The 25,333-nt window shown below is 37.6% G+C and overlaps 1 protein-coding gene across 1 annotated transcript in view; it reads right to left on the bottom strand.

Moving 5' to 3' along the window:
• LOC150096717 (kinesin-like protein KIF21A) overlaps positions 1–25,333 on the bottom strand; it is a 753,433-nt gene that overhangs the window by 484 nt on the left and 727,616 nt on the right. Inside the window, exon 33 of the mRNA XM_090408696.1 lies at positions 5,915–6,114. Within this exon, the coding sequence (XP_090264822.1) occupies positions 5,915–6,114 (200 nt within the window). The remainder of the gene's footprint in view (positions 1–5,914; positions 6,115–25,333) is intronic.

Raw genomic sequence — 25,333 nt, 5'->3', positions numbered from 1 at the left:
CCTGTGTGTGTGATATATATATCTACTCACTATAAAATGATAAGCTGAAATTGGAAACGGATGTAGGCTGTAACGTTTTTGTCAAGTTATTTGAAACGTTTTGAAACTCAGGGGCTACCCTGAGTGTTGAGTCTTCGGAATTCAAGGAGAACCAGCCTACCAGTCCGGAACATGGGGGGGGTGCCACAGGTGCCAGAGCCCCCCTTTTGAAGACTCGACACTCAGGGTAGCTCCTGAGTGTCGAGTCATCAAAATTCAAGGAGAACCGGCCTACCAGTCCGGAACATGGGGGGGGGGGGGTTGGGTGCAGTAGGCACCCAATTATAAAATAATATTTGATTTAAACTGGGCTGGTGTAACAGGGCTTCAAGAACATTATTTGAAAACCTGTTCACATTTAACAGTTTCTATGGAGAAGATAAGCTTTGTTCCAAAAGATACTATGTTTAGTTATACCATGCTGTGCAACATTGCACGTTTGCAGATTAAGGTAATCAACAATGTAGCACTGATGGTTACTAATTTTTCATCAATTAAGAAATTGGCTGCCAAGTTTAAACGTGGCCGTACCTGCCTTGAAGATGATCCACGTGAAGGACGTCCAAAAAGTGTAATACCACCAGAAACCATTGATCAAGTGCACGATATGGTATTGGATGACCGGCGAGTCAAAGTATATGAAATTGCTAAGACTATAGGCATTTCAAAAGAATGTGTAGGATACATTTTGCATGAAGAATTGCAAATGAAAAAGCTTCGTGCAAGATGGGTGCTGCGCAGATCAAAAATGCACTCGCATGAAAATCTCTGAACAGTGCTTGGGGTGTTTTAACAAGAATAAAACTGATTTTATGCATTGATTTATTACTATGGATAATATTTGGATTCACCAGTAAACACCAGAATCCAAACGGCAGTCAAAACAGTGGACAGAAGCCAGTTGTTCAGTGCCAAAGACAAGGTTATGGCATCGTTGTTTTGGGATGCTAAAGGCATTTTGTTTATTAATTATCTTGAAAAGGGTAAAATAATAACCAGGAAATATTATTCTGATCTTTTAACCAGACTAGACGAAAAAATTCAAGAGAAAAGACCCAGTTTGCAGAAGAAAAAATCATGTTTCATCAGGACAATGCACCTGCCCACAAAGGTGTTTTGGCAATGGGAAAATTAAGGGATCTGCACTATGAATTGTTGGAGCATCCACCCTATTCCCCAGATTTGGTTGTCTCTGACTTCTATCTCTTCCCAAAACTAAAATTCTTCCCCGCTGGTCAGCGTTTTTCCTTCGAATCAAGAGGTGATTGCAGCTGTAGAGGGGTATTTTGCAGATCTTACTGAGAACCACTAAAGGAACAGGATAATGGTACTGGAGCATCACTGGAATAAATGTATTAGTCTTAAGTGAGATTATGTTGATAAATAAAAATAATTTTTAAATTATAAATTCGTTTTTTCATTGTTAGGCCAAGAACTTTTCAGACCACCCACGTATATTGATCGGCCAGAGGCTGCACATCCAAAAAGGTTAAGCTCCTAGAATTCTCCTTCTCCACGAGGAAAGGGACTGTTGATTTGATGTAGAAAGGTTCTCCAATTTCAGAAAAGGCCAAATGGCAAATATATCATCTTTCTTCAGCAAACCCATGCTGATGTTGATAAACTATTTCTGAATTGTGGTCCAGTTAAAGTGTTAGACTAACTTCTCAACACTTTAACCACAACTTCAAACTGTTCTATAATTTGAAACTTTAGTCTTATCACCTTTATGAAGCAGAACAATTCTGGCCTCTTTCCATTCCTTTCGAACTTGGACTAATGCAAGGCTCATGTTAAAAAAAGATATGTCAAAGCTGTTGTTAATTCTGGAACATTCCCTCAAAATACATGGCAAAATGTCATCAAGCCCATCAGCCATATTTACATTAAATTTCCTCATATATATCTCATGCTCACTCTGTGCTCCACTCTGTAAATTCATATGTTATTTACATCGCTCTCCCAATGCCACCAACCACTCTGAATTATTTGATATCCCCTCTTTGAAAGTCAATGTCCTTCAATCTAATTTTCCTAGTAGTTAGATTATCTTCCTCAGCAACTTCAATGTACACAATACTGGCTTTTCTTCTACAACTGCACAGACCAAGTAGGTAGAGATGCTTTGACATTTACCATCACAAATGACCGCCCAGAGTACCAGATTATCCCAACCACTCTCCAAATTTCAATGTACACAATACCAACTGGATTTCCTTCTACAGTATTATTAGATGGGATAGATAGGAGAGGAGGGTGTGTGTGCTTCTGATGATATCGGATGACTTGAATCCAGTTAGTGTTAAGCAGGTAATTTATTAACATCAATGCTAGGAGCATCAGAAACAAAGGAGTAGAGTTTGTTGCCTTGGTTAATATATTTGGGGACTTCATATTATAGGCATTAGTGAGACCTGGCTATTGGAAGCAGATGTACTAAAACTGGTATTGAGTGCAAAGAGAACAGTATTTTTTATGAAAGATAGACAAGACAGGAGGAGGTGTGTGGCTGATGATATCAGATGACTTGAACCCAGATAGAGTTGAGGTAGGCTGGTTCTCCTTGAATTCTGATGAATTGCATTTTGAAGACTCAACACTCAGGGTAGCCCCTGAGTTTCAAAACGTTTCAAATAACTGCAATACAACAGTTTTTCATGTGGCAATGAGTTTGATGCCATCTGTTGTGAGGTGGAATTTAACAAAATCAAATATATACTGGGATGTTGTTACACACCTGGTGGATTGGTTGCTAGTGACGAAGAAAGGCATCATTAAATAAATACGATAGACATGGGAAGAGTAATCATAATGGAGAATTTTAATTATTCAAATACTGATTGGGTAACAGTAAAATCTCATGAGAAGAATGAAATTGAATTTATTCAGCTGTTGCAAGACATCTTCAAGCAACATGTTACAGAAGGAACTCGAGGTCAAATAGTTAGATTTGATTACAGTGTCAGAGGGTGTTTCACTTAAAGACATAACTGTTTCTAACCAGAGGCAGAATAGTTATCATGTGGTACTCGCTTTGGAAATGGCTGTGCTTATGAATGTTCAATTCAGAAAAGAAATATCAAAGCTTAGTGAAAAGAATAACAATATAGGATTCTTATCCATTTAATATCTATTCAATTGCCAGAAAACTAGCCTTTTGGCTTTTTATTTTAATTACAAAATACAAGCACACCTTTATGGCATTCGTATAGTGAAGGTATGTAAGTTCTTTTCACTAAGCTTTGATATTTTCCAGGTCTACCTACTCACTGATGAGACCTCAAAAAAGGTTGAAACCGGTCTGGGTAGTGACCTTCCCTCATAATGTAATGACAGTATTACATCTCCTAGGAGCTGTGTTTTACATTATGAGAGAATATCAAGAATAGTGAGGGAGCATGCTCCACCTTTGCTTCGAATTGCCTTCGCCGGTAGTTTTTCGGCATTGAAACTCATAGATCATAGTTATCGATCTTGAGTTTCACTTATTGGTTATATAACAATATAGGATTCTTATCCATTTAATAATGGCAAATACCTGTTGGATTTCTGCTCAGGACATGGACTGGTCATTACTAACACCATGTTCCAACATAAAAATGTGCACAAATTCACATGGAGAGAAGAAGCAAGGAATAAGAAAACTCTCATTGACTATGTTATTGTTGATAGTGATGTTTTCTCCCTGGTGCAGGACACCAGAGTGTACAGAGGATTTGAAATTGGAAGTGATCACTATTTAGTCTTGAGCAGGATAAAATTGAATTTCTTATTGAAAAGAATAACATGTAAGGAAGTTTTAAAGCCAATAAAAGTTGAGCAGCTTACAGATGTAAGCTGTAACTGTAGACTAAAATACACAAATTAAAAGAAACACACGTATTAACCACAGTGAAAATTATTTAATTGTAAATATTTCATCCTAAGTATCTTAGGACATCATCAGTACAGTAGTTTTAAACAATAATAGGCATAACAAATTATCTTAATAGGAATATGCAAATTATCTTGCATCTCAGAACATCAAGACCACATTCGTCTTTTTAAACCGCAGAAATCTGGCCTCTCTCAACACGGAATTGAAAATCCAAACCATAGGATCCATTGGGAAAAGTTTAAACTTTTACATAGATATTTATATAAACATGAACGTTTATACAAAGAAAGTTCTGAAGCCCTACTACACAGACCAAACTTAAACCGCAACGACGTTCTTACTATTCCTAAAGTATGGGAAATTGTCATACAAAATTGTGTTAAATAATTTTTTTTTTTTTTTTTTTTTTGTACTACTGTACCACGTTATGCACGTTTAATGAGATTCTATTGTAATCATGCACCCTAACTGCATGTTAATCCTATTATTGTTTAAAACTACTGTACTGATGATGTCCTAAGATACTTAGGATGAAATATTTACAATTAAATAATTTTCACTGTGGTTAATATGCGTGTTTCTTTTAAATATGATTGCACCACAGGTTTTGTTATTTATAAAATACACAAAGATTATTGAAGAAAAAATGAAAGAGTTTGAGAACAGGAACCAAACCTTGGAGATTCAGTGGCAAGCCTTGAAGAAAACCCTGATTGATTCAGCCAGAGAGGCATGTGGTGAGGTTGTCTGCAAGGATAGAAAAATCAGAACCCCATGGTGGACACAGGAAGTTAAAGAGGCAGTGAAAGAAAAGAAGAAAGCATATCAAAAGTTCCTGGCAAATAAGTCAGCTTTTGCTCTTAGAGAATACAGAGACAAATGTAAGAAAGCGAAACACTGTGTAAAACTAGCTAAACAAAAGTCATGGGAGGACTTTGGCAAGAACATAGAAAATAAAAATCATGAACGTAGTAAGATATTCTGGAGGTTGTTGAAGAAGCTTAGAAATAGAGGAAAGAGTTACTAATTATATGAAGAGCCAAAGGCTTCAATTTAGCGAAATGAACTTATTTAAGTTAAGGGATATTGCATCCCATATTGTTTCTTAGCCGAATAAGAAACCCAAAGAGTTTCATGCCGAATATAGAAACTATATAAAGTTCAGCGATTCCAAGCGTAAGCAAATACCTGGATAGCAGCACCTGACCCATTTGGTAGTGCAAACTGAGGCAACTCATAGAAAGGGTGGCGCAAGCTCTGATCACTATTCTTGGTATTTACCCATAATGTGAACTTAGCTCCTAGGAGCTAAGTTCACATTATGGGTAATTCTTTTCAATATATTTTCTAGAAAACACATGGTAACAACAGATTCTGCAGGCTAAATGCACACAGCTCCACACAAACATGCTGGTTATTACCATCGAGAACCACAACTTAAGAAACATTTTATATCTTTGCCTGCAGAAGGAACATGATAGTAGTTTTGCTAAAGTATGCATAAATTAATTTTTTAAAAATTAAATCACAATATAATAAGTTGTAAACAAATCTATTTGAAGAAAAAAGATTCATATGAAGCAATACAACAGAAGGATAAAAATTACTAGCAAAAATAGTTTTGTCACATCAACCATAGAAGTCAAGCCTGAAGGGGGGGGAAAAAACCAGTACATTTTGAGATATGAAGATAAATTAGTTACACAATTCATCTGCAATTAATAAACAATATCCTATTAAAGTATATCAAATTAAAAAAAATTACTTCAATAAAACATTTCCCTTTTCTTTTATGGAAAAAAAAATTCTTTTACCACTAATACTGAATGTTATTAGATGTTTAAGAGGATGTAAAAAGCGAGCAATTAATATTCAAGCATAAATTACTGAAACTTACTGCGGCTTTTAAACAGCCTAGTTTATATATATTGTAAAAAAAGTTTTACAAACATGAGTGTTTAAGTGAATACTATATTAAAATTTAAACTGAATGCTTACCTTGATGCAGTGAATATATTAGCAGAGTTTACTGCAATTGAATTTATTGAGGTATCTTGAACTAATACTTCACCCAAAAGCTGACATGTATCTGCAGTCCAAAGTTTTACGCATCCACCTACAGAACCACTCAGAACAAAATTTCCACTTGGAAGAAAGTTTAGAGCTGATATCCATTCTGAATGAGCCCGATTTAATGACTAAAATTTAATACAGAAAGAAAACTTGTAGTAAGATTTAAGGGTGTAGTAGACTATTTGAATTATTTGAATAAAAATTTGGGAGGAGGATTACTCTATAACCAAAATTGTTAATGTGAAAATGTAAGGAGAAAAATAAAAATACCGTGCGAAGTATGCATACAGTCATGATGTGCATTACAAACAGCATTAAAGGCAAAACATATCACAAGCAAATTAATGAATACAAAAGGCCTTTAAATAATAAAGAAGCTTTTTCTTGAAAAAGTTGGTCTTAATTAGTATGACCTCGTTTCTAAGAATAATGCAGCATCCCAAATTAGTTTTTCATTTTGCTATAATAGAATAAATTTTGCAATAAATTTCTTCATATATTACATATAAAAATATACTTTGTCTTTTAAAATATTGTATGTATAGGCATTTTAAACAGTCAACTACTTTCTTTTTGTTATGATATTTTACGTTGAATAAAGAAAGTTTTTTTCACTTGGTTATAAATTAAGCTAAACTTGAGAAGAAATTATATTCTTTTTTAATCCTTCATCCAAGTGTAAGCAAACAAAGTTTGTGCATGAAGTATCTTAACTAGGTTACTTGTATATAGAAGCTAATAACTTCACATCAAATTCCATAGTATCCCATAATGGAAGGCACACAACTTTTCAGATGTATAACACTATGCATAATAAGAAGAACTACTTACCAGACCATTTCAACATTTATGGAGGTACTGTTAAAATATGAAGATACCTCTCCAAAAACTCTGTGATATACAAGATCACCAAATCTCTCTGAATGATCCTAAAGTGAGGGTGTGGGTCCTAAGGGAACCAGACCATTTCAACATTTATTGAGGTACTGTTAAAATGTGGAGATACCTCTCCAAAAACTCTCGGTGATATACAAGATCACCAAATCTCACTGAATGACCCTAAAGTGAGGGTGTGGGTCCTAAGGGAGGGGAAGTGCTACTGATGATAGCAGAGGAATTATGTCAGTTCAAGGTTGAGATACAAGGAGAAAAAACTGGTTTTGAATCAGCATGGTGTGAAGCAGAGGTTGACAAAACGAGATATTTGGCGAGGTGCTGCTGCAGGCCAGGAAATGAGAAAGATAGAGGAAAAGAAATGTATAGGCAAACTGACAGCGAGCAAGCAAAGAGTGATCATTATGGATGACTTCAACTATGGCAATATTGATTGGAATGAAGAGATAGCATCGGGTAATAAGGAGAATGAATTTCTCGAGTTCTTATGGGACAACAATCTTAAGCAGTATTGTAATGGAGGGTACACAAGGGATTAAGCTTCTTAGATCTGGCTATATCATTAGAGGATGTGATTGTAAATGGAGTGTCTAATCTTCTCCAAGTTAGAGAGGGTGACCATGAAGTGATCACTGGGTGGCAGCCAGTCACATGAGAACTTCTATAAAGAAGAGATACAGAACTACAAGGCTGGTGATTATGAAAAGCTTAGTAGATTGGGTGCTACAGCATGAAAAGAGGAGTTCAGTGGGAAGGATACAGATACTGCATGGGCAAGAGCTATTTAACAGCAGAAATGTGTGAGTGTATTCCAAAGGTGAAAAGGTTAAACAAGGTAGGAGAACAATGGATGGATGAATGAAGAGATTAAGCATGAAATCAGGAAGATTTCATGCTTAATCTCTTAGCTAATCAAGCTAAGAAAAATCCTAATGAGTTCTTTTGATATGTGATAACTGGAAGGAAATAATGACTATGGAAGGATGATGCAAGTTGATGTCACTGAAAGATTAATAATCAATGCAAAGGATATAGTTGAATTATTCAATGATCAGTTTATCATTGTATTTCATCCTCATGAAGATAACATCAGGAGAAGCTGGAGTGTAGAGGGTGTGTATGGAGGAGGGGCTGATGGTGAATGATCAGGATGTATATGAGGAATTAAACAAACTTGATGTTAATAAGGCAATAGGATTTGACAGGATATCGGCACATGTCTTGAGGAAATGCCATATGGAATTAATAGCACCTTTGGCACAACTGTTTCACACAAGTCTTGCAACAGTCAAGTCCCAAAGGAATGAAATGTGAGAAAAATTGTTCCACTTCACAAAGGGGGAGGATAAGACTAAGGTGACAAATTATTGGCGAATCTGTTATTAAGATTGTGTCTGGAATTGTTATTAAGGTGAGAAGTTGCTGAGGACTAGGATTCAGAAGTGGGTTGATAATAGCAGTATTCTTTATGATGTTAGGGATTTGTTAGGGAGAGGTCATGTTTCAGCAATCTGCTTTACATATTACAGCAAAGTGACAAATTCACATACAGTAGTGTACTTGGATTTTTCAAAGGCCTTTAACAGACTGCATTTGACAAGCTAGTAGCTAAGCTGAAGCAGATGGGATTAGATAAACTAGCAATTTGGATAGCTGACTGGCTGTCAGACAGGTATCAGTAGGTTGTATATGGAGGAATGGTATCCTATAAGAGGAAGGTTGCTAGTGGAGTGCCACAGAGATCTGTTTTGGTATTATTACTGTTTAACTTGACTCGGACCTGCTTAACTGAGATGTGCAGCTGTTTGCCGATGAAACAAAGTTGGGAAGGGCAGTAAGAAGTAGAGATGTTATGGCCTTGTAGGAGGACATGAATAGACTATGTGAGTGAGCAAATGATTAGGGCTATCAGTTTAATGTTGAAAAGTGCAAGGTCTTGAAATTTGGTAGTCAAGGTATGCAATTGATGGAGAAATTTTTAGGGAGGTGGATGAGATGAGTGATCTGGGAGTGATGATGGACAGAGATGAAGTTTAGGAGTCACATTGTTAAAAGTGTAGGAATATCCCAATAGGTTATGGCAATAATGAGGAGGACATTGACATGCAGAAGCAAAGAGTGGTTCCCTGTGTAAGGCTTTGATCTGGCCACATATATGGACTACTGTATACATGGTGACCTGCTTTTCAGGGAGATGATGGTGTACTGGAGAAAGTCCAGAGAAGGTTTACTAAGTAAGTTAGTGTCAAGTCTATAGAATGTTAGGTATATGAGGAGAGATTGAGGGACTGCAACTTAGAGCCTTGTGAATAGAAGAAAAAGAAGGGATATGACTGATACAAAACTGGTGAGGGGTTGTTACCAGACTAATGTAGAGAAGATATTTCACAGAGTAGAGGGAGGCAAGAGTAGAACCAGAAGCCATCTATAGAAGTTGTATAAGGAGGGCATGAGCAGGGGAGTGAGAAACAGGTTCTATTTGAGTAGAATGCTTTGTCTATTGTGGTGAGTGCAGAAACTGTGAATGGGTTCTAGGCACAGCTTCATGATCTTTCGGCATGTGAGAGTACAGACTTCCCAGGATGAGTCTTTTGAACTCCACGGAGGTCAGATATTAATAATAATAAACTGTTCTACTCCCCAGGTAGCAGGCAAGACCAAGGATGAACATTATTAAATGTCATATGTGGGAACAATATTAAATGTCACTCTGGAGGAATAGGGTGAGGAAAAGAGGGAAAGATTGCTGTTATGGCAGAAAGTAAAAGAACATAAATCAGAGAAATCAGTTTAGATACTGACAAAAGATACCCGAGGTAAAACGAAGGAATGCTTTAATAAGCTTTCATCTCGAGTGCTATGTTTGTAAGGATTAAAAAGAAAAGCCTTTCTTTCTGATGTATCCTAATTGGCAAGTATACCACCGATTTTCTGGCAACAGATAGTCCAGTACTCAGGACAATGCATGTGGTACATCCTCACTTAATTATTCACATCTGCAGTTGGTGATGATTCCTTGATTTTGAGTAATTCCTAGCTTATTTTGTTTACATTTATCCCTTAATAGAGCTTCTAAGCAAGGTCTAATTCAATTTAGCTGTTGCAGTGTCATGATAAGTTATGGCCTTCTTGGCGTTTGATAATTCTTCTGATAAAAATGTTGGCAATGGCTTTATAGGATTTAATGTATCAAAAGATGAGAGCAGTTGTTTGCTAAAGCAGGGAAAAGTCAAAGAACGTTAAACGATTTTGATTCAAGATGTTCAAGTTCCCCTTACAACATCACAGATCTGTGAGGAATCATTTAGCTATGAAAACAGACAGTAATCCATAACTGTGAAACTTTTATGATTTACTCTACAATCCAAGTAAAATTCTAAATTTTTCCACTTTGGGAGAGGTTTGTAACATTCTTTGTAAATGCAGTAATTAATGAACCCATTCACATTTAATATTTAATTTTCTAGTGGTACAAGGTGTTGAGGAAACATGGGGAAGATGTAATTAGTGGTGAGATAGGTACTAATGAATTATTATCATCATGTAACCTCCATTGGTCTGGCAAAGCAGCTAATCCAGCAAGGCTCTTGAACCAAGAATGCCAGAAATTTCGTGGTGTTCCTGTATTTATTCACCATGGGCTAAAATGGTGAAATTTTTGGCATTTACTCATAAAGGTTAATTACAGAAATTTTCTTCTATTTAAAGAATCTATAAACAGACAGTGTGATTCTAGTAGAGCAATAACTAACAAATATCAAAGGGAATTATTTCTGATTTGAAATACGATGTCTTAAACAACACTGATATATTCTTATTTTTGGCTTTTGTTTAGAATACAATGTCACAAAGTGACAGAGATATTCTGATTTTTGTTGTGAAGAAACTCTTTCTCTGCCCGTTTTTTAGTCAATTTTGTGAGGATACAAAGAGGAATGTTATTTCATTAGAACATTATGCTGCATTTCCATAGACATCTGTTTTTAGATGCAATTTTACTCTGAGGTTCTCTCTCTCTCTTTTTTTCCATATTAAATTTAGTTTAATCCTTTATCCAAGTGTGTGCAAACAAAGTTTGTGCCTGAAAGTATCTTCAGGACTGGGGTAAAGTGGTACAACACCGGGCGACTCCTTGCAAAGGTGGAACAAGCCACCAACACTCCTATCTCAGTATCTCCCATAATGCAAAACACATCTCCTTGTGGATATGTCTAATGTTATGCATTAAGGGAAGGGCCACAACCCAGACTAGTTTCGACCTTTATTGAGGTCTCTTCAGTGGGAGCCAGGCCCAGGTGGAGATACCAAGGCAGAAGCATTAGCAAGGTCATCTCCTCCTATAGGAGCTGCCAAACGGTATGCCACCTTTTTTTTATTAAATTACTCTGGATTTAGAGAAAGATGTTGAAAGTTTATTTTTCACTTGGTCAGACTATATTAAATTTAGTTTATATTTTATATATTTAAATAAATTTATATTAAATTTCTTTTTTTCCTTTTCAAATAGTTTTGTGTAGTTGGACAGAACATTAGACTGTATATGCACAAATATCTGTATTTAAAAGCAATTTCAATGAGATTAATTTCTCTCCTGATTTCATCAGTTCTTTGAGGACAGAAGTAATATAAGTTAGACAAAGCAATAATCTTGCATCCACAAAATTTCTTCTGAAGACCGATGTATTCAGAAGTAATTTTGCTCCTAGAAACAAGCTATGTTAAGAAAGCTACGTTTGTAGTTGAATATATGTGTATGCTCTAGATGATGATTTTACTGTGATCATGTGTGCTGGTTATAGGAGAGATGGGGAGATGCATGCAGCATCTATCTATTTTATAGGGGTTGTAACCATTGGTACAATCAAAGCTCAGTTTCAAGAGCTTGGCCCAGATATATTAGATACCTTTTTAGTGCATCTTAATAGCTAACATCCTAAAATAAACTTACGATAGAAAAAAAAAGTACCAATTGTCTCCTCTTTCTAGACCCACTAGTGACATAACTAATGGCTCAGAGCCTGAACTCAGTGAGTAAGTGCTTTGAGAATGACATACTGCTGGGATAGGTGGTGGTGGTAGTGTGATTGCTTATATAAGCATCTTCCTAAAAGTGCGGGTTTTCTATAAATGAAAAAAAGGATAATGAGCCATTAGGTAGTCATGTCACTAGTGGGTGTCGAAAGAGGAGACAATTGTTACTTTCTTTTTCTATCATAAGTTTACTTTAGGATGTTGGTTGTTAAGATGCACTAAAAATGAATCCAATATAGCTGAGCCTTGAGGCCAAATAGCAAACACATCAACATAGTGCAGCCAAACTATTGGTTTAAGTGGCAAAATTAGTCAAAACAAAATTATTTATCTAAAATAGGTAAGTTTGCCAAAAACAACTCATGTGCCATAAGCACATTAAAATTTTGCCACATTTGTCAGATTTTTCCAAAACTACTATTACTACCACCATCATCACCACCAAATAGTTCTCTGAAGAATGTACATTCTTATGAAAGTAACAGAAATATCAGAAAAAAAAATTCAACTCTTCAAATTTAAAGGTGCACTGTTTTTGTAAGCAATGATAAGGATCTACTAAACCTTATGTCAATTAAGCCCAACACGTGTAAACTCAACATGAACTTTTAAACCAGATTAAAAATTCATGTTTCATGAGGAACGATTCAAAATCCCCTTTACAATTCCATATTTATTGGTAAAGCAAGGTGAATACACACAACCACATGCTAAGTGGATCATTTTAATGACAAAATTATATCTGGTATATATATTATTATTATTACCCCAAGACCTCATGTAGTCAAAGACTCATCTGAGAGGTCCTTTTATCACACACACACACACACAGCTCATCGTACCGTGTCTTAAACACACTCAAACTCCTTGCAGACACCACACTCTCAGGTAAGGCATTCCAATCATTCACAACTCTGCATGAAAAAAATCTGCCTCTCACTCCCCTACTCACACCCTCTTTATACAGTTTCAGGGATGACCTCTGGTTCTCCGACTATTTTATGTAGAACTTCTCCAGCATTAATCCTATAACAACCCCTTACCAACTTGTAGGTCTCTATCATATCTCCCCCTCTTCCTCATATCCACCAGACTCTGCAGATTACATCTTCTCAATCTTTCCTCATACTCGACATTCTAGAGGTCAGAAACTACCTTAGTCAGTCACCTTTGGACCCTTTCCAACATCTCTTCATCCTTCTGAAAACTAGGTGACCAAATTGGGCACAACATTCCATGTGTGACCTAATCAAAGCCTTATACAATGGAACAAGAATCTCCCTACTTCTACATGTCAGTATCCTCTGCATCATTCCCAGAAGCATTTGTATTGTCTTCACAATTTTGGCTATGTGTCCCCTAAATTTCAGATTCTTATCCACTATCACCCACAGATCTCTTATTTCCCCCACCTCCAACAATATATCCTCACCAAGTATAAATTCTGCATCCCATCTTTGTTTTCCAAATTTTAAAACCTTACATTTTGCAACATTGAACTCGCATCCCCATTTCTGTGCCTAATCACTCAATTTATTCAAGTCTTCTTGTAAGGCCACAACATCTTCACTACTCTTCATGGTTCGTCCCAACTTTGCATCATCTGCAAACAACTGAATATCTCCATTGAAATCTTCACCAATATCATTAATATACAAGTTAAACAGTAATGGCCCTAAAACAGACCCCTGAGGCACTCCACTAGTAACTTTCCTTTTCCTGGATATAGTTCCCCCATACACAACTTGTTGATACCTATTAGATAGCCAGTCTCTAATCCAATGCACTAGTCTAATATCCAACCCCATCTGCTCTAGTTTGACTGTCAACTTATCATGAGGTAATCTATCAAAAGCCTTTGCGAGTGACAGTGTGTTTTGACGAACGGTCGGAAAATGAGTTTCAAACAGAGAGTTGTGATTGACTTTTGTGTTAAACTTGGTAAAAGTTTTACTGAAACACATCAAATGCTTCAAAAAGCATAGAGTGATGAATGCTTATCCCCTACTCAAGTTTACAAGTAGTTTAAGCGATTTCAACGCTTGAGGACGCCAAAAAGCCGGGCCATCCAAAAACTGGACTGAGCAAAGTTAATATCCAAAAAGTGCACAATTTCATCAAAGAAAACCCGAAATCGTCCGTGAAATTAATTGAAGATGAATTGGTGATTCCAAAACCAACTGTGCATAACATTTTGACTGAGAAATCGGCCTTCATAAATTGAATTCGCGATTTGTTCCCCACAAGTTGACTGACGAAAAAATGTATCGAATTGAACACTGCAAGGACCTCATTAAAACCACTCATAAGGAACTCAAACTTCCTTGAAATGATCGTTACTGGTGACGAAATGTGGTATTTTGAGTATGCGCCCAAAACAAAGCGTCAGAGTGCTGAGTGGAAATCACCAGAAGGGGGGGGGGGGGGAGGAGCATCCGGAAAAAAGTCGCTTGGAGAAGTCAAAAGTAAAGACAATGCTGATTTGTTTCTACGATTTCAAGGGAATCGAGCAGAACTGAACATCAAAATTAAGGATTTATTTTGTGAAGCAGAGATAGCCTGTAAAGAGCTCAATGAGTCTGTATAATTATACACTTTTGGTAGCAGTTTTCTTTATATGCATAAGTGGAAGCTGAATGTAACTCTGCTGTATAATTACTGCAGTCTGGTGGGATCTGATTTGATATAATAATAATGTCAGGAAACACAGTAGCACAGCCAACAGAGGTATTAGTTCTTGAACCATCAGAAATCAGCGTGTAAACCATGGGTAAGAAATCAGCGTGTGCTGCTCTATATGCATTAAATAATTGCAGGTAAATGGATGATGGGGTATAAGATTTCTGTAGCTGACAAAGTGAGAGGTTGCAGGATGGTGTGCAAACCTGCCATGGAGGAATGCTGTTATGTTTAGTGTAGCTAATGTTGTCAACATTTATACTAACAGCTTGTACAGTTTCTTTAACAAGCAGACCAAAAGGATGTATAGCAGTTTGATGTGTCTGATATTGGGATTCCCAATGCAGGGAGAAGATACTATTCCATTAGGGTGATCTGGGAGAGATTTTATTTTTAGGGCATAATTAAGAGATAACTGTTTCTGTCAAAGTGATAGAGCTGGTTCATTTGCTTCAACATAGAGACTTTGAGTGGATGAAGTGCGAAAGGCACCAGTAGCTATCCGTATACCCTGATGATGGATGGAAAATCCAACCATCATAGGTTACTCTGTCTTGCAGAACCATAGACTTGGGAGACCCATAATCCAGCTTTTGAATGTGTAAGTGCACGATAAAGATGGAGCAATGAAGCTCGATCAGCACACCACTCAGTAGAGGATAGAGTCCGAAGGAGGTTCAAAGTTCTTTTGCACTTTTCTCTTAGTTAACGAATGTGTGCTAGAAATGTAAGTTTTCTGTCAAAGATGAGTCCCAAGAACTTGGTTTCTGTAGCTACTGGAATAACAGTATGTCCCATTCTTAGTTCAGAATCTGGGTGATGAGTGCATTTTCGACAGAAGTGTACACAGACACTTTTTTCTGTTGAAAATCTAAATCCATTATTAAGAGCCCACAGAGAGACATGATCAATTGCTTGCTGAAGTTGTCTTTCAATTACCCTCATGTTACGTGAGTGACAGTAAATTGTGAAGTCATCAACATATAGAGCACTGTTTACAGTGGGAGGAAGCTGTTCAATGATTGAGTTAATTTTAATAGCAAAAAGGGTCACACTTAAGACAGAGCCTTGGGGAACACCTTGTTCTTGATGATATGGTTGAGATAGCATATTTCCCACTCTGACTTGGAAAGTTCACCTGGACAGAAAGTTTTTAATAAATATATTTGAGATCTAGGTTATAGAGGTCTTTTAATATGCCATATCTCCAGGCTGTATCATAAGCTTTTCCATTTAAAAAAAAACTGAGACAAGATGTTCTTGCTTCAGAAATGCATCTCTTATACAAGTTTCTAAACGAACCAAATGGTCTAAAGTTGATCGATGTCTATGGAAACCACATTGTGTACTGGAGAGAAGATTGTTGCTTTCTAAATACCAGAGAAGTCTGGCATTATCCATTTTCTCTAGTATCTTACAAAGACAGCTGGTCAGAGCAACAGGTCGGTAATTATTTGCTTGTGTTGGATCTTTTCCTGGTTTTGGGATAGCAATGATAATTGACTTATGCCAAGAATTTGGAAACTCTTCCTCTGCAAGTATTATATTGTATAGTAAGAGAAGAAGATCCATAGAAGATGATGGTAGATGTTTTATCATTTCATAATGGATGTCATCAGGCCCTACTGCACTAGGATGAGATAGTAGGAGAGCTCTTTTTAGTTCCTCCTTAACAAATGGTTGATTGTATGGCTCAAGAACATTGGTAGAAAAATTTAACCTGTGTTTCTCTTGCTGTTGTTTCAGAATTAAAAATTCAGGAGGATATGAAGCTGTTGCTGAGATTCTGGCAAAATTTTCTCCTGGAGTGTCTGCAATGGCTTTGGGATCAGCAATAACACTTCCATTATGGTCTAAGGTAGACAAACAATGTGTTCTATATTCATTTCATTTTCCGGATTTTATCCCATACAATTTTTGGACTGGTCATTTGATTAATTGATGTAGTAAATTGGATCCATGATTGTTTTTAACTTTGATGTCTCACATAACGTGCTTTGGCTCAAGCACGCTTGAAAGCTATTAAGTTTGATGTGGTGGGATATCTATAAAATATGCCCCATGCTCTGTGTTGCTCTTTTTTGACTGTCTGACAATCTGGGTTCCATCAAGGCTTTGGATGAATTGGAAATCGAGATGATGTTTTCGGGATGGAGGCTGTTGCTGCCTGGACAATGCATTCTGTTATATATTTTACCGCTTCATTGATAGGTGTGTTTGACTGATGGCATCAGCATTAAATTTTGCAAGATGAGAGAAAGTGTTCCAGTCAGCCTGGTCAATTTTCCATAAAAGGTATCCGTGTGGGTGAACATGGTTCCTGTGAAGACAACGTGCAGAGAACAGGAAAGTGATCACTTCCATATATGTTCTCTTCAATGTCCCACGCGAGTAGTGGAAGAATGGAAGGGGAGCAGATTGTAAGATCAATTACGGAATATGAACGAGTAGGCATATGGAAGAAAGTATCGAGTTTATTAGTTAAAAGGGAGAGGTTGTTATTATCAAGAATTCTTTCAATGATTCGACCTCATCTATTAGTGTTGGCACTACCCCATAGAGTATTGTGACCATTAAAGTCACACATCAAAAGTATGGGTTCAGGTAGTTGTGAGATAAGGTTATCAAGATCAATTTCATTTAACTCGGCATTCGGTGGTAAATAAATTGAACATAATAAGAAATCCCACAGAGAAGCGAATCGCTACTGCTTCCAGAGAAGTATTAAGTTGGACCTGATGGAAAGGAGTATGACTGCCCACTAGGATAGCTACTCCTCCATGAACAGGACCACCTCCAGTTCTGTCCTTACGTACAATAGTGAAATTCCTAAAGATACAGTCCTCAATTGGGTCTCAAGTACATTTCCTGTAGGTAGAAACAGAAAGGTTTGTGTTTCTGCAACAACATCTTGATATCGTCAATATTCTGGTGGATCCCATTACAGTTCCATTGTAAAAATTTTCCTATTGTGTTGATTTTATTGATTTGTCTGGTTTTCGGGAGGTTGAGGGCTTACCTTTGTCAGATTTATATTTATCTACTGTTTTAGGGAAGTATGGATGGCCAGTGTCCATCTCTTCCTCTGGTAGAGTGTTCAAAACATCAAACGTGTTAGGGTCAGTTCGTATGTTTAGTTTGCTTTCAGTGGGTACCGAGGTATCCATTTTTCCTGTGCAAGTGTTTGGTGGTTTATCTTTGAGTGATGTCTCTGCCATAATTTTTTTGACAGGTGAGTTTTCATCGAATGGGACTATTTTTGAAGTTGTCTCTGGAGTCAGGCCATAGGTCTTGTGATTAATGCGCTCAACAGAGAAGCACTTGCGATTGTAAAGTTCAGGTATGGTGAAATTATCAGATGGTGGAATAGACATACATGTTTGAGTTGCTGTTGGTACTTTTTTAATTGTTACTTTTCAGCATAAGAGGATCGTAGAACAGGTGTAGTGGTGGCCAGCTTTCTTTTTGCATCCTGATATGTTGTTTTGTTCTGTTTTAATTTTTTGTATCTCTTTTTTATCTTTCCATTTCTGATATGTACGTGAATAAGCCGAATGATTTCCCTGACAGTTGACACATTTAGTTTTTTTTTCACAGCAAGATTTATTATCATGTTCTTTACTATCGCATCGGGCACAGGTAGTAGAACCACGACAGGCAGTTTGGGCATGTCCATAGCTTTGACATTTAAAGCATCTCAGCAGGTTAGGGATGTACTTTCTAACAGGACAACTGAGATACCCTACTTTTACAGATGTCAGATGCCTAGGTGAATCAAAAGTAAGGATGATGTTCTTGGTTGAGACCAGGCGACAATCCCTACGTATCAGGATGCGCCTCACACCCATCACTCCTTGATCTTTAAGCTCTGAACATATCTCCTCATCAGGAACATCAAGGAGATCCCATTCTGATATCACATTCCTCTACTGGAATTCAGTGTTCTGTGAGGTGTTACTGCAATTTGTATTCCACCCACTGTAGTTGCTCTCAATAGTTTCTCGGAATGTTGTTTACACATTGTTTCCACAAGGATATCATCAGAACACAATTTCTTGACAGTTTTGGGAGGTCATGCCAGTCCTTCTAAACCCTTTTGGATAAAGAAGGGTGACATTTTCCCACTTGGTTTTTCACCTGTTGCATGAATGATTAAAAAGGTTGGTACATTTATGTTAGTATCCGATATCTTTTGTTTCTTGCTTCTGTTTCCATATGCTGTATCTATAGTATCAGTACTTAGTTGGGACCTTGTTAGGGTCCCTGAAATGTTTGAGGATGAAGGATTCATATTTAAGGAGTTTTTAGTTCGGTGCCAGAGCTCCCCACCCACCACGGAGCCACACATGGATGCCCACTACCCGGCAAACAAAGGCTGTGCTCAGGAGTGGAACGTCAGGGCTACCCTGGATGCTATACTGGCACTGCAGCAGGTCTAGGATCCCGACCCCGTACCATGGGGTGAGAGACTTACTGCAACACCGGTTGACCCTTGCAGGCAAGCCCACTAGCCGATTGATCCTGGCTGGGCCATCCAGTACCGCCCGTCTTGCCAAAGCAGGGGCTAAAGTAGTGCAAGACTACCAGGATCTCCCTTTCCAGATGTCCACGGGTCGCACTGCATGGCAAACACGGCAGCAGGGCGTTGGATCCTAGTGATAGTGGGCTGGAAAAAGGATAGTGAAAAAGACTCAGGAGAAGCAAAGCAAAGAGAAAGAGGAAGAATGAAAAGGGCCAGTACCATCACTGGGAGGTCCCCTCCACCATGAACAGGTGCCCCATATGGAGGGGTTTCAAAGTGGAGATTGAACTGCCAACTCAGTATCCAAAAATTAGATAGGGTTAAATGGCCTCGCCTACTCCCTACACAGAGAATAAAATGGCATTAGCTGATTAAAAAAAAAAAAAAAAAAAAAAAAAAAAAAAAAAAAAAAAAACAAGTGCCTGTGTAGCTCAGTGGATGTGGCATTTGCACATCATGGCGCTTGACTGCACGAAGGAAAACTTGCTTTTGATTCTAGTCGCGACTAGAGGAAATTTTTCTAAGCCTTTTTTCGACCGGTTTCAGAGTTAGTTGATCTCTGGCACGGGAAAGCGGTTTTTTCTCCCGGAAACTCAGGTTTTTCGGTCCGTAAACTCAAGAAAATTGACTGTAGAACCCACATTATTTCAGACATTAAATATATTGTGTTAGGGTTAAGGACCACGAGATGGCGTTAGTTGATTTTTTTAAAAGAAGTCTTCAAAATGACAGCAGCTGAGTGCTGTTCATTTTTTTTTTTTTTTTTTTTTGGAAAGAACTGGAGTAAGAGAAACTGAACAGTAGTTTGAAGGTATAGATTTGTCATCCTTTTTAGGGATAGGTTGAATGTTGGCTAATTTCCAAGAGTACAGGATAGATACCAGTGGAATAAGAGTGTGAAAAGGTGACACAGAATGTGAGTCAACTTTGAAGCACAAACCTTTAGGACAACCAGAGGAATGCCATCAGAGTCAGGAGTTGATCTCCTTATATACTTCTGCAAAAAAAAAAAAAAAAGATTAGTTAACAATGTAGATGTAATTTACTTGTTTAGAGTGCAACAGCACGTAGCTTGTTCTTATACACATGTATCCTTCTGAAGATGACCTAAATACAGGGATCGAAATGTAAAGTTATTATTTTATTATTAATCAGTAAAATAATCTTTTTAACATGTGTGTTTTGTGTCCCTAAATTCATAAATATGAATGCTGATCACTGTGTAACCTTAAAAGAAAGAGTCTCTATCCTCTTGATTAACTATTACCTTACCCAACTTTGAATCATCAGCAAACAACTGAGTATCTCCCATCAAATTATTTCCTATATCATTTATGTACAAATTAAACAACAGTGGTCCAAGCACAGAGCCTTCTAGTCACCTGCTTTCTCCTGGATTGTGCTCCTCTGTATACTACTTTTTGGTATCTGTCCATGAGCTACCCTTTTGTCCATATCACCAGTTTCTTATCAATCTCATTTGTTGCAGTTTGCGTAACAGAGTTCCATGTGGTATCCTGTCAAATGGCTTTGCAAAATCCAGCAGTATCACTGTATAGCCATTCCCTTTATCCCAGTCAGTTGTTAGTCTATTATAAAAAGTCAGTAGATTACTAAGGCATGACTGACTATTCACAAAACTATGCTGTCCCTCAGAGTATCATATATTCTTATCCACCCATTCCTGAATTCTCTTTTTGACCAACTTTTCCAGTACTGTTACTACCACTCCTGAGATATTAACTAGTCTATAATTTGCAACTACAGACTTTGATCCTCCTTTATGCAAAGGAATTATTTAGCCCTCCCTTTTACTTTCTTGTAATTTTGCCAGAGCCGAGACTTAAATTAAACAGCCTAGTCAAAAGCATCACCAGTTCCCCTGCACGTTTTCATAAAACACGAGCCAATATCCCATCCAATCCCACAGCTCTATTTGCATTCAGATTCTGCAATATGCTAAGTACCTGCAATTCTTCAACATGTTTTCATATTGGTCCCTGTCACCTCTGTCATAGCAATATCTTCATCTGACTGACATACCCTTACAAAATGGCCATTCAGTAGCTCAACAATTTCAACTGCCTCTGTTACCTCTCTACCATCTGTACTAATTAAAGTTATCCTTCCATTGTTGTTCTTCTTCCTACTTTCCATGTAATAAAAAAAAAAAACTCTTTGGGATTTCCTCTGTTTGGCTAATTTCTTCTCGTAATCTGATTTTTCTTTCTTTACCATACTGGTAATCTTTCTTGCCTGATCTTTGTACTGTTCATAAGTTAGCTGGTCACCTTTCTCCCTAAATATACTCTCCACAACATTTTCTTTGCTTGCATTTCACACTTAATGATACTACTCATCCATCTAGCTCCTACCAGATTTATCCTCATGACCTTGGGTATACAGTGTTGGATATATATGTTTTCTAATCATCAACTCTCTGTCCATCTTCCCCAAACCCCTAGCCTCATCAATTTATTGAAGTTCCATGCATAAAGCACACACAGTTTGTGGCATTTTTATATACCAAAGTGGACTGAAATGGTTGACATCTGAATGTAAGCTTTACCCCCAAGAGATATGAACAACTATCATTTATCAGCCAGCCAGACTACATTTAGAGCATCCTGAACGTTTCCGCATTACCATTACAGGATTGCTGTTTGTGGTTTAGCACTGTGATCAATAAACTGGATATTCCCCCTAAAATAGCAGCATCCAAAATACTAGAGCCTAGAACACCATGGTCACTTCTCCTTGATTTGACTCCACCACCCTACTCTCTGCCAATCCAACAGATATTCTGTTATCCATGTCACCAGTATCTTGTCCATTCCCAATTTGCTTCAATTTAGATTTCCACACATTAGCCCGTCAAACATCTTTTCGAAATTTATCATTGTATATCTATTTCTCATATCTAATTTTACTTGCCACTTTATTGTTAAAATGAGTAAGTTACTAAAAGGCCTCCCATTTCTGCCTTTGTCTTGCAGTTTCCTTTATAATATGGAACTCTCTTGTCCTCTTTCCACTCCCTTGGGATGCTGGCAGTAATGAGACTAAAATTAAACAGCCTGGTTATGGACATGGCATTTCTCTAGGATTTTCTTGTATCACACTTGTAGAATCAGTAATTCAACTATTTATTCTTCTTCTGTTAAAGCAAGCAACCTTCACTAAATTTATTCTACTATAATTATTCTTCCTTTTTACTTGCAATATAATGAAATAATCCTTTGGCTTAAAGCAAGCAACCTTCACTAAATTTATTCTACTATAATTATTCTTCCTTTTTACTTGCAATATAATGAAATAATCCTTGGCTTACTTGGCTAATTTTCTTTGATGTGGCCTCCCTTACTATCTGAATGTTGGAGTACTCTATACTGGTCATTATTATTATTATGTAACACCTCCAAAGACTCATCGTAAGAGGCCACCTACTCTACAACTTTCCGTCTCTACGACTCTACCAACCATAGGTATCTTCATCGTTAACACCAACAGCATCTACCACCCACACTATTTTTGCAGACAATCACAAAGATCCATGCCCACAGCAGGATTTAAATGTGCAGCCTTTTAGCTGGAGAGCGGATATGGTAACCACTCGACCAACCAGGCCAGCTAAGTTTGCTAATTACAATTTCCCTTGACATTCCCTCCATAATTTTTTTTTTTTCAAGCTTGCTCAATGATGATGCTAATGATGAGCAAGTGCAGAGAGAATGTTGAGCTGTGATCAGAAAGCTATGCAGTCTGACACTGTCCCCCCCCCCAACACCCTTGAACTATTTCCCATGAAATACTAACATCTGTACCTTGAAGTTCTTTGGTGGTGACACTGTTGCAAGCTGCTTCTAAAGTTACATCAAACATTAGCTCTGTGGGTCTTTAACTCAAAGAAAGTAACTCAGATAATTATGGTGTCATCTGGAAAAACCAGGGTTTTAATTCTATCTAGAATATGAAATATCTTTGTAAGAGCTTCGCATCTTGGATTAAATACCTTATTCTAATAAACAGATCCAGCAATGTCTTCCTCTAAGCTGTACATGCACACACCAGTTAAAAAGAGAGTGCACATGCCTAGATTTTTGCTTTCATAATTTATAATTTACACTTGTAACTTGTATACTAATGCCAGAAGTATTAGAAATAAGAAGGAAGAATTTTTGTCCGTGGTTGGCACTTCCAGACCACAGGTTATTGGAATTGTGAAACATGGCTGACAGAAGATGACACAGCCAGTGGGATTGAATGTGAGGGGTATGGTATGTTCATGAGTGACAGGGAGAATAAAATGGGGGGAGGAGTGTTACTGATGATAGCTGATGAGCTACAGCCAAGGAGAATAGAAGTGGAACTGCAGGATAGAGAAAAGAGCACATTTGAGGCTATTTGGTGTGAGATAGAGTCTAGCAGAACGAAATATACAGTTGGGTGCTGCCTATAGACCAGGTGATGGAATAGATGGCGGAGATAGTATGCATAAGCAAATAGAAGAAATGAGTGGAAGGAGGGTAATTATTATGGGAGATTTCAACTATGGTAACATTGATTGGAAGGAGGAGAGGACACATGGGAGGAAGGAATTGGATTTTATGCGGTTATTAAGGGATAATTATCTGCGACAGCATGTAATGAAAAATACCAGGGGAGTGCTTGACCTAGTAATTGCATCTGAGAATTTGGCTGTGAATATGACCACGTTGCTATCAATTGGTGAGAGTGATCATAGGATCCTGACTTGGAAGGTGGCTAAAGGTGTGGAATTTACAATTAAGACAGGGTACATGTGTAATTATCGGGCTAGTAAGTATAACAAGCTTAGGAGATTGATTGGTTCAGTGCCATGGCATGTACAACTGCAAGGGCTAGAAGTTAATAGTGCATGGGAGGCAGTTAAGAAGTGTTTGCATGAAGCAACGGCTGACTGTATACCTAGAGTCCGAATAATAAATCAAGTAGGGGTTAAATGGATGAATAATGCCATTAAGCTTGAGCTGCAAAAAAAGAAACAACTATGGAAGGAATTTAAGGAGAAAGATGACCGGCAGGCACATGAACGGTATAAAGTGCAGCCAGAAGGGTAACGAGTGTGGTAAGAAAAGCAAAAAAGGATTATGAAAGAACATTGGCCATGCAGGCTAAAGAGAATCCCAACAGTTTTTTCGATATATTGCAAGTAAAAGAAAAAATGTATATGGCAGAATGATTTTAAAGAATGCCGATGGTAGGGAGGTAACCGAATCAGTTGATATAGTTGAATTACTGAGCGAGCACTTTGCAAGATTATATCTTCCAGGTGGTGACAATGCACAAATGAGGAACCAATAGATTATATGGGAATTGTGGTGAATGAAGTGGAGGTGAGTAGTCTATTGCAAAACCTCAATGTCAATACATCTGTGGGATTGGATGGTATACCAGCTCATGTCGTAAGTGAAGCGGCTAAAGAATTGTCAGTACCTTTGACCATTTTGTTTAATTTGAGTCTCGGGTCTGGGTTAGTCTCAAGGAGGTGGAAAGAGGGGAAAATAGTTCCACTGCACAAAGGAGGTTCCAAGACTGCTGTTGTAAATTACCGACCAATTAGCATATCAGGAATCATTGTCAAGGTCTTGGAGAAATTAGTCAAGAGAAGAATACAGGATTGGATAGATGAAAATGGGATACTGTATGGGGACAACATGGTTTTTGTGAAGGGTAATCATGCCTCAGTACTTGCTCACATTTTATAACAGTGACGGCTGAACTGGATAAGGGTAATGAGTTAACAGTGATTCTACTGGACCTTGTCATGGCCTTTGACAAGATACCACATGGAACTTTAATCAGTAAACTGGAGCAGATGGGGATGGATATTGGGTTGGTGAGATGGATAGGAGGGTGTCTGATGGAGAGATACCAGAAAGTGGTTTATTCAGGAGTGGAGTCCAAAAGACAGCTTGTGACTAGTGGTGTGCCGCAGGGTTCTGTTCTTGGACCACTACTTTTCAATTTGTTTATTAACGATATAGGAAAGGATCTGAGAGGAAGTGTTCACTTGTATGCTGATGATGCAAAGTTGGGTCGAGCAATTGTGAGTGCACAGGATGTCAAAATTTTGCAAGATGATTTGGATAGTTTGGAGGACTGGGCTAAGGAAAATGGATGTCAATTTAATGTGGCAAAATGTAAGGTTATGCATTTTGGGGTGAAAAGATTAGCAG

Source organism: Typopeltis vanoorti, chromosome 18 (assembly GCF_054136105.1).
Source record: "Typopeltis vanoorti isolate ZY-2024b chromosome 18, IOZ_Tvanoo_1.0, whole genome shotgun sequence".
In the NCBI taxonomy this organism is placed as follows: domain Eukaryota; kingdom Metazoa; phylum Arthropoda; class Arachnida; order Uropygi; family Thelyphonidae; genus Typopeltis; species Typopeltis vanoorti.
Note: the sequence above shows the minus strand (reverse complement) of the source record. Positions and strands in the feature narration are given on the sequence as shown.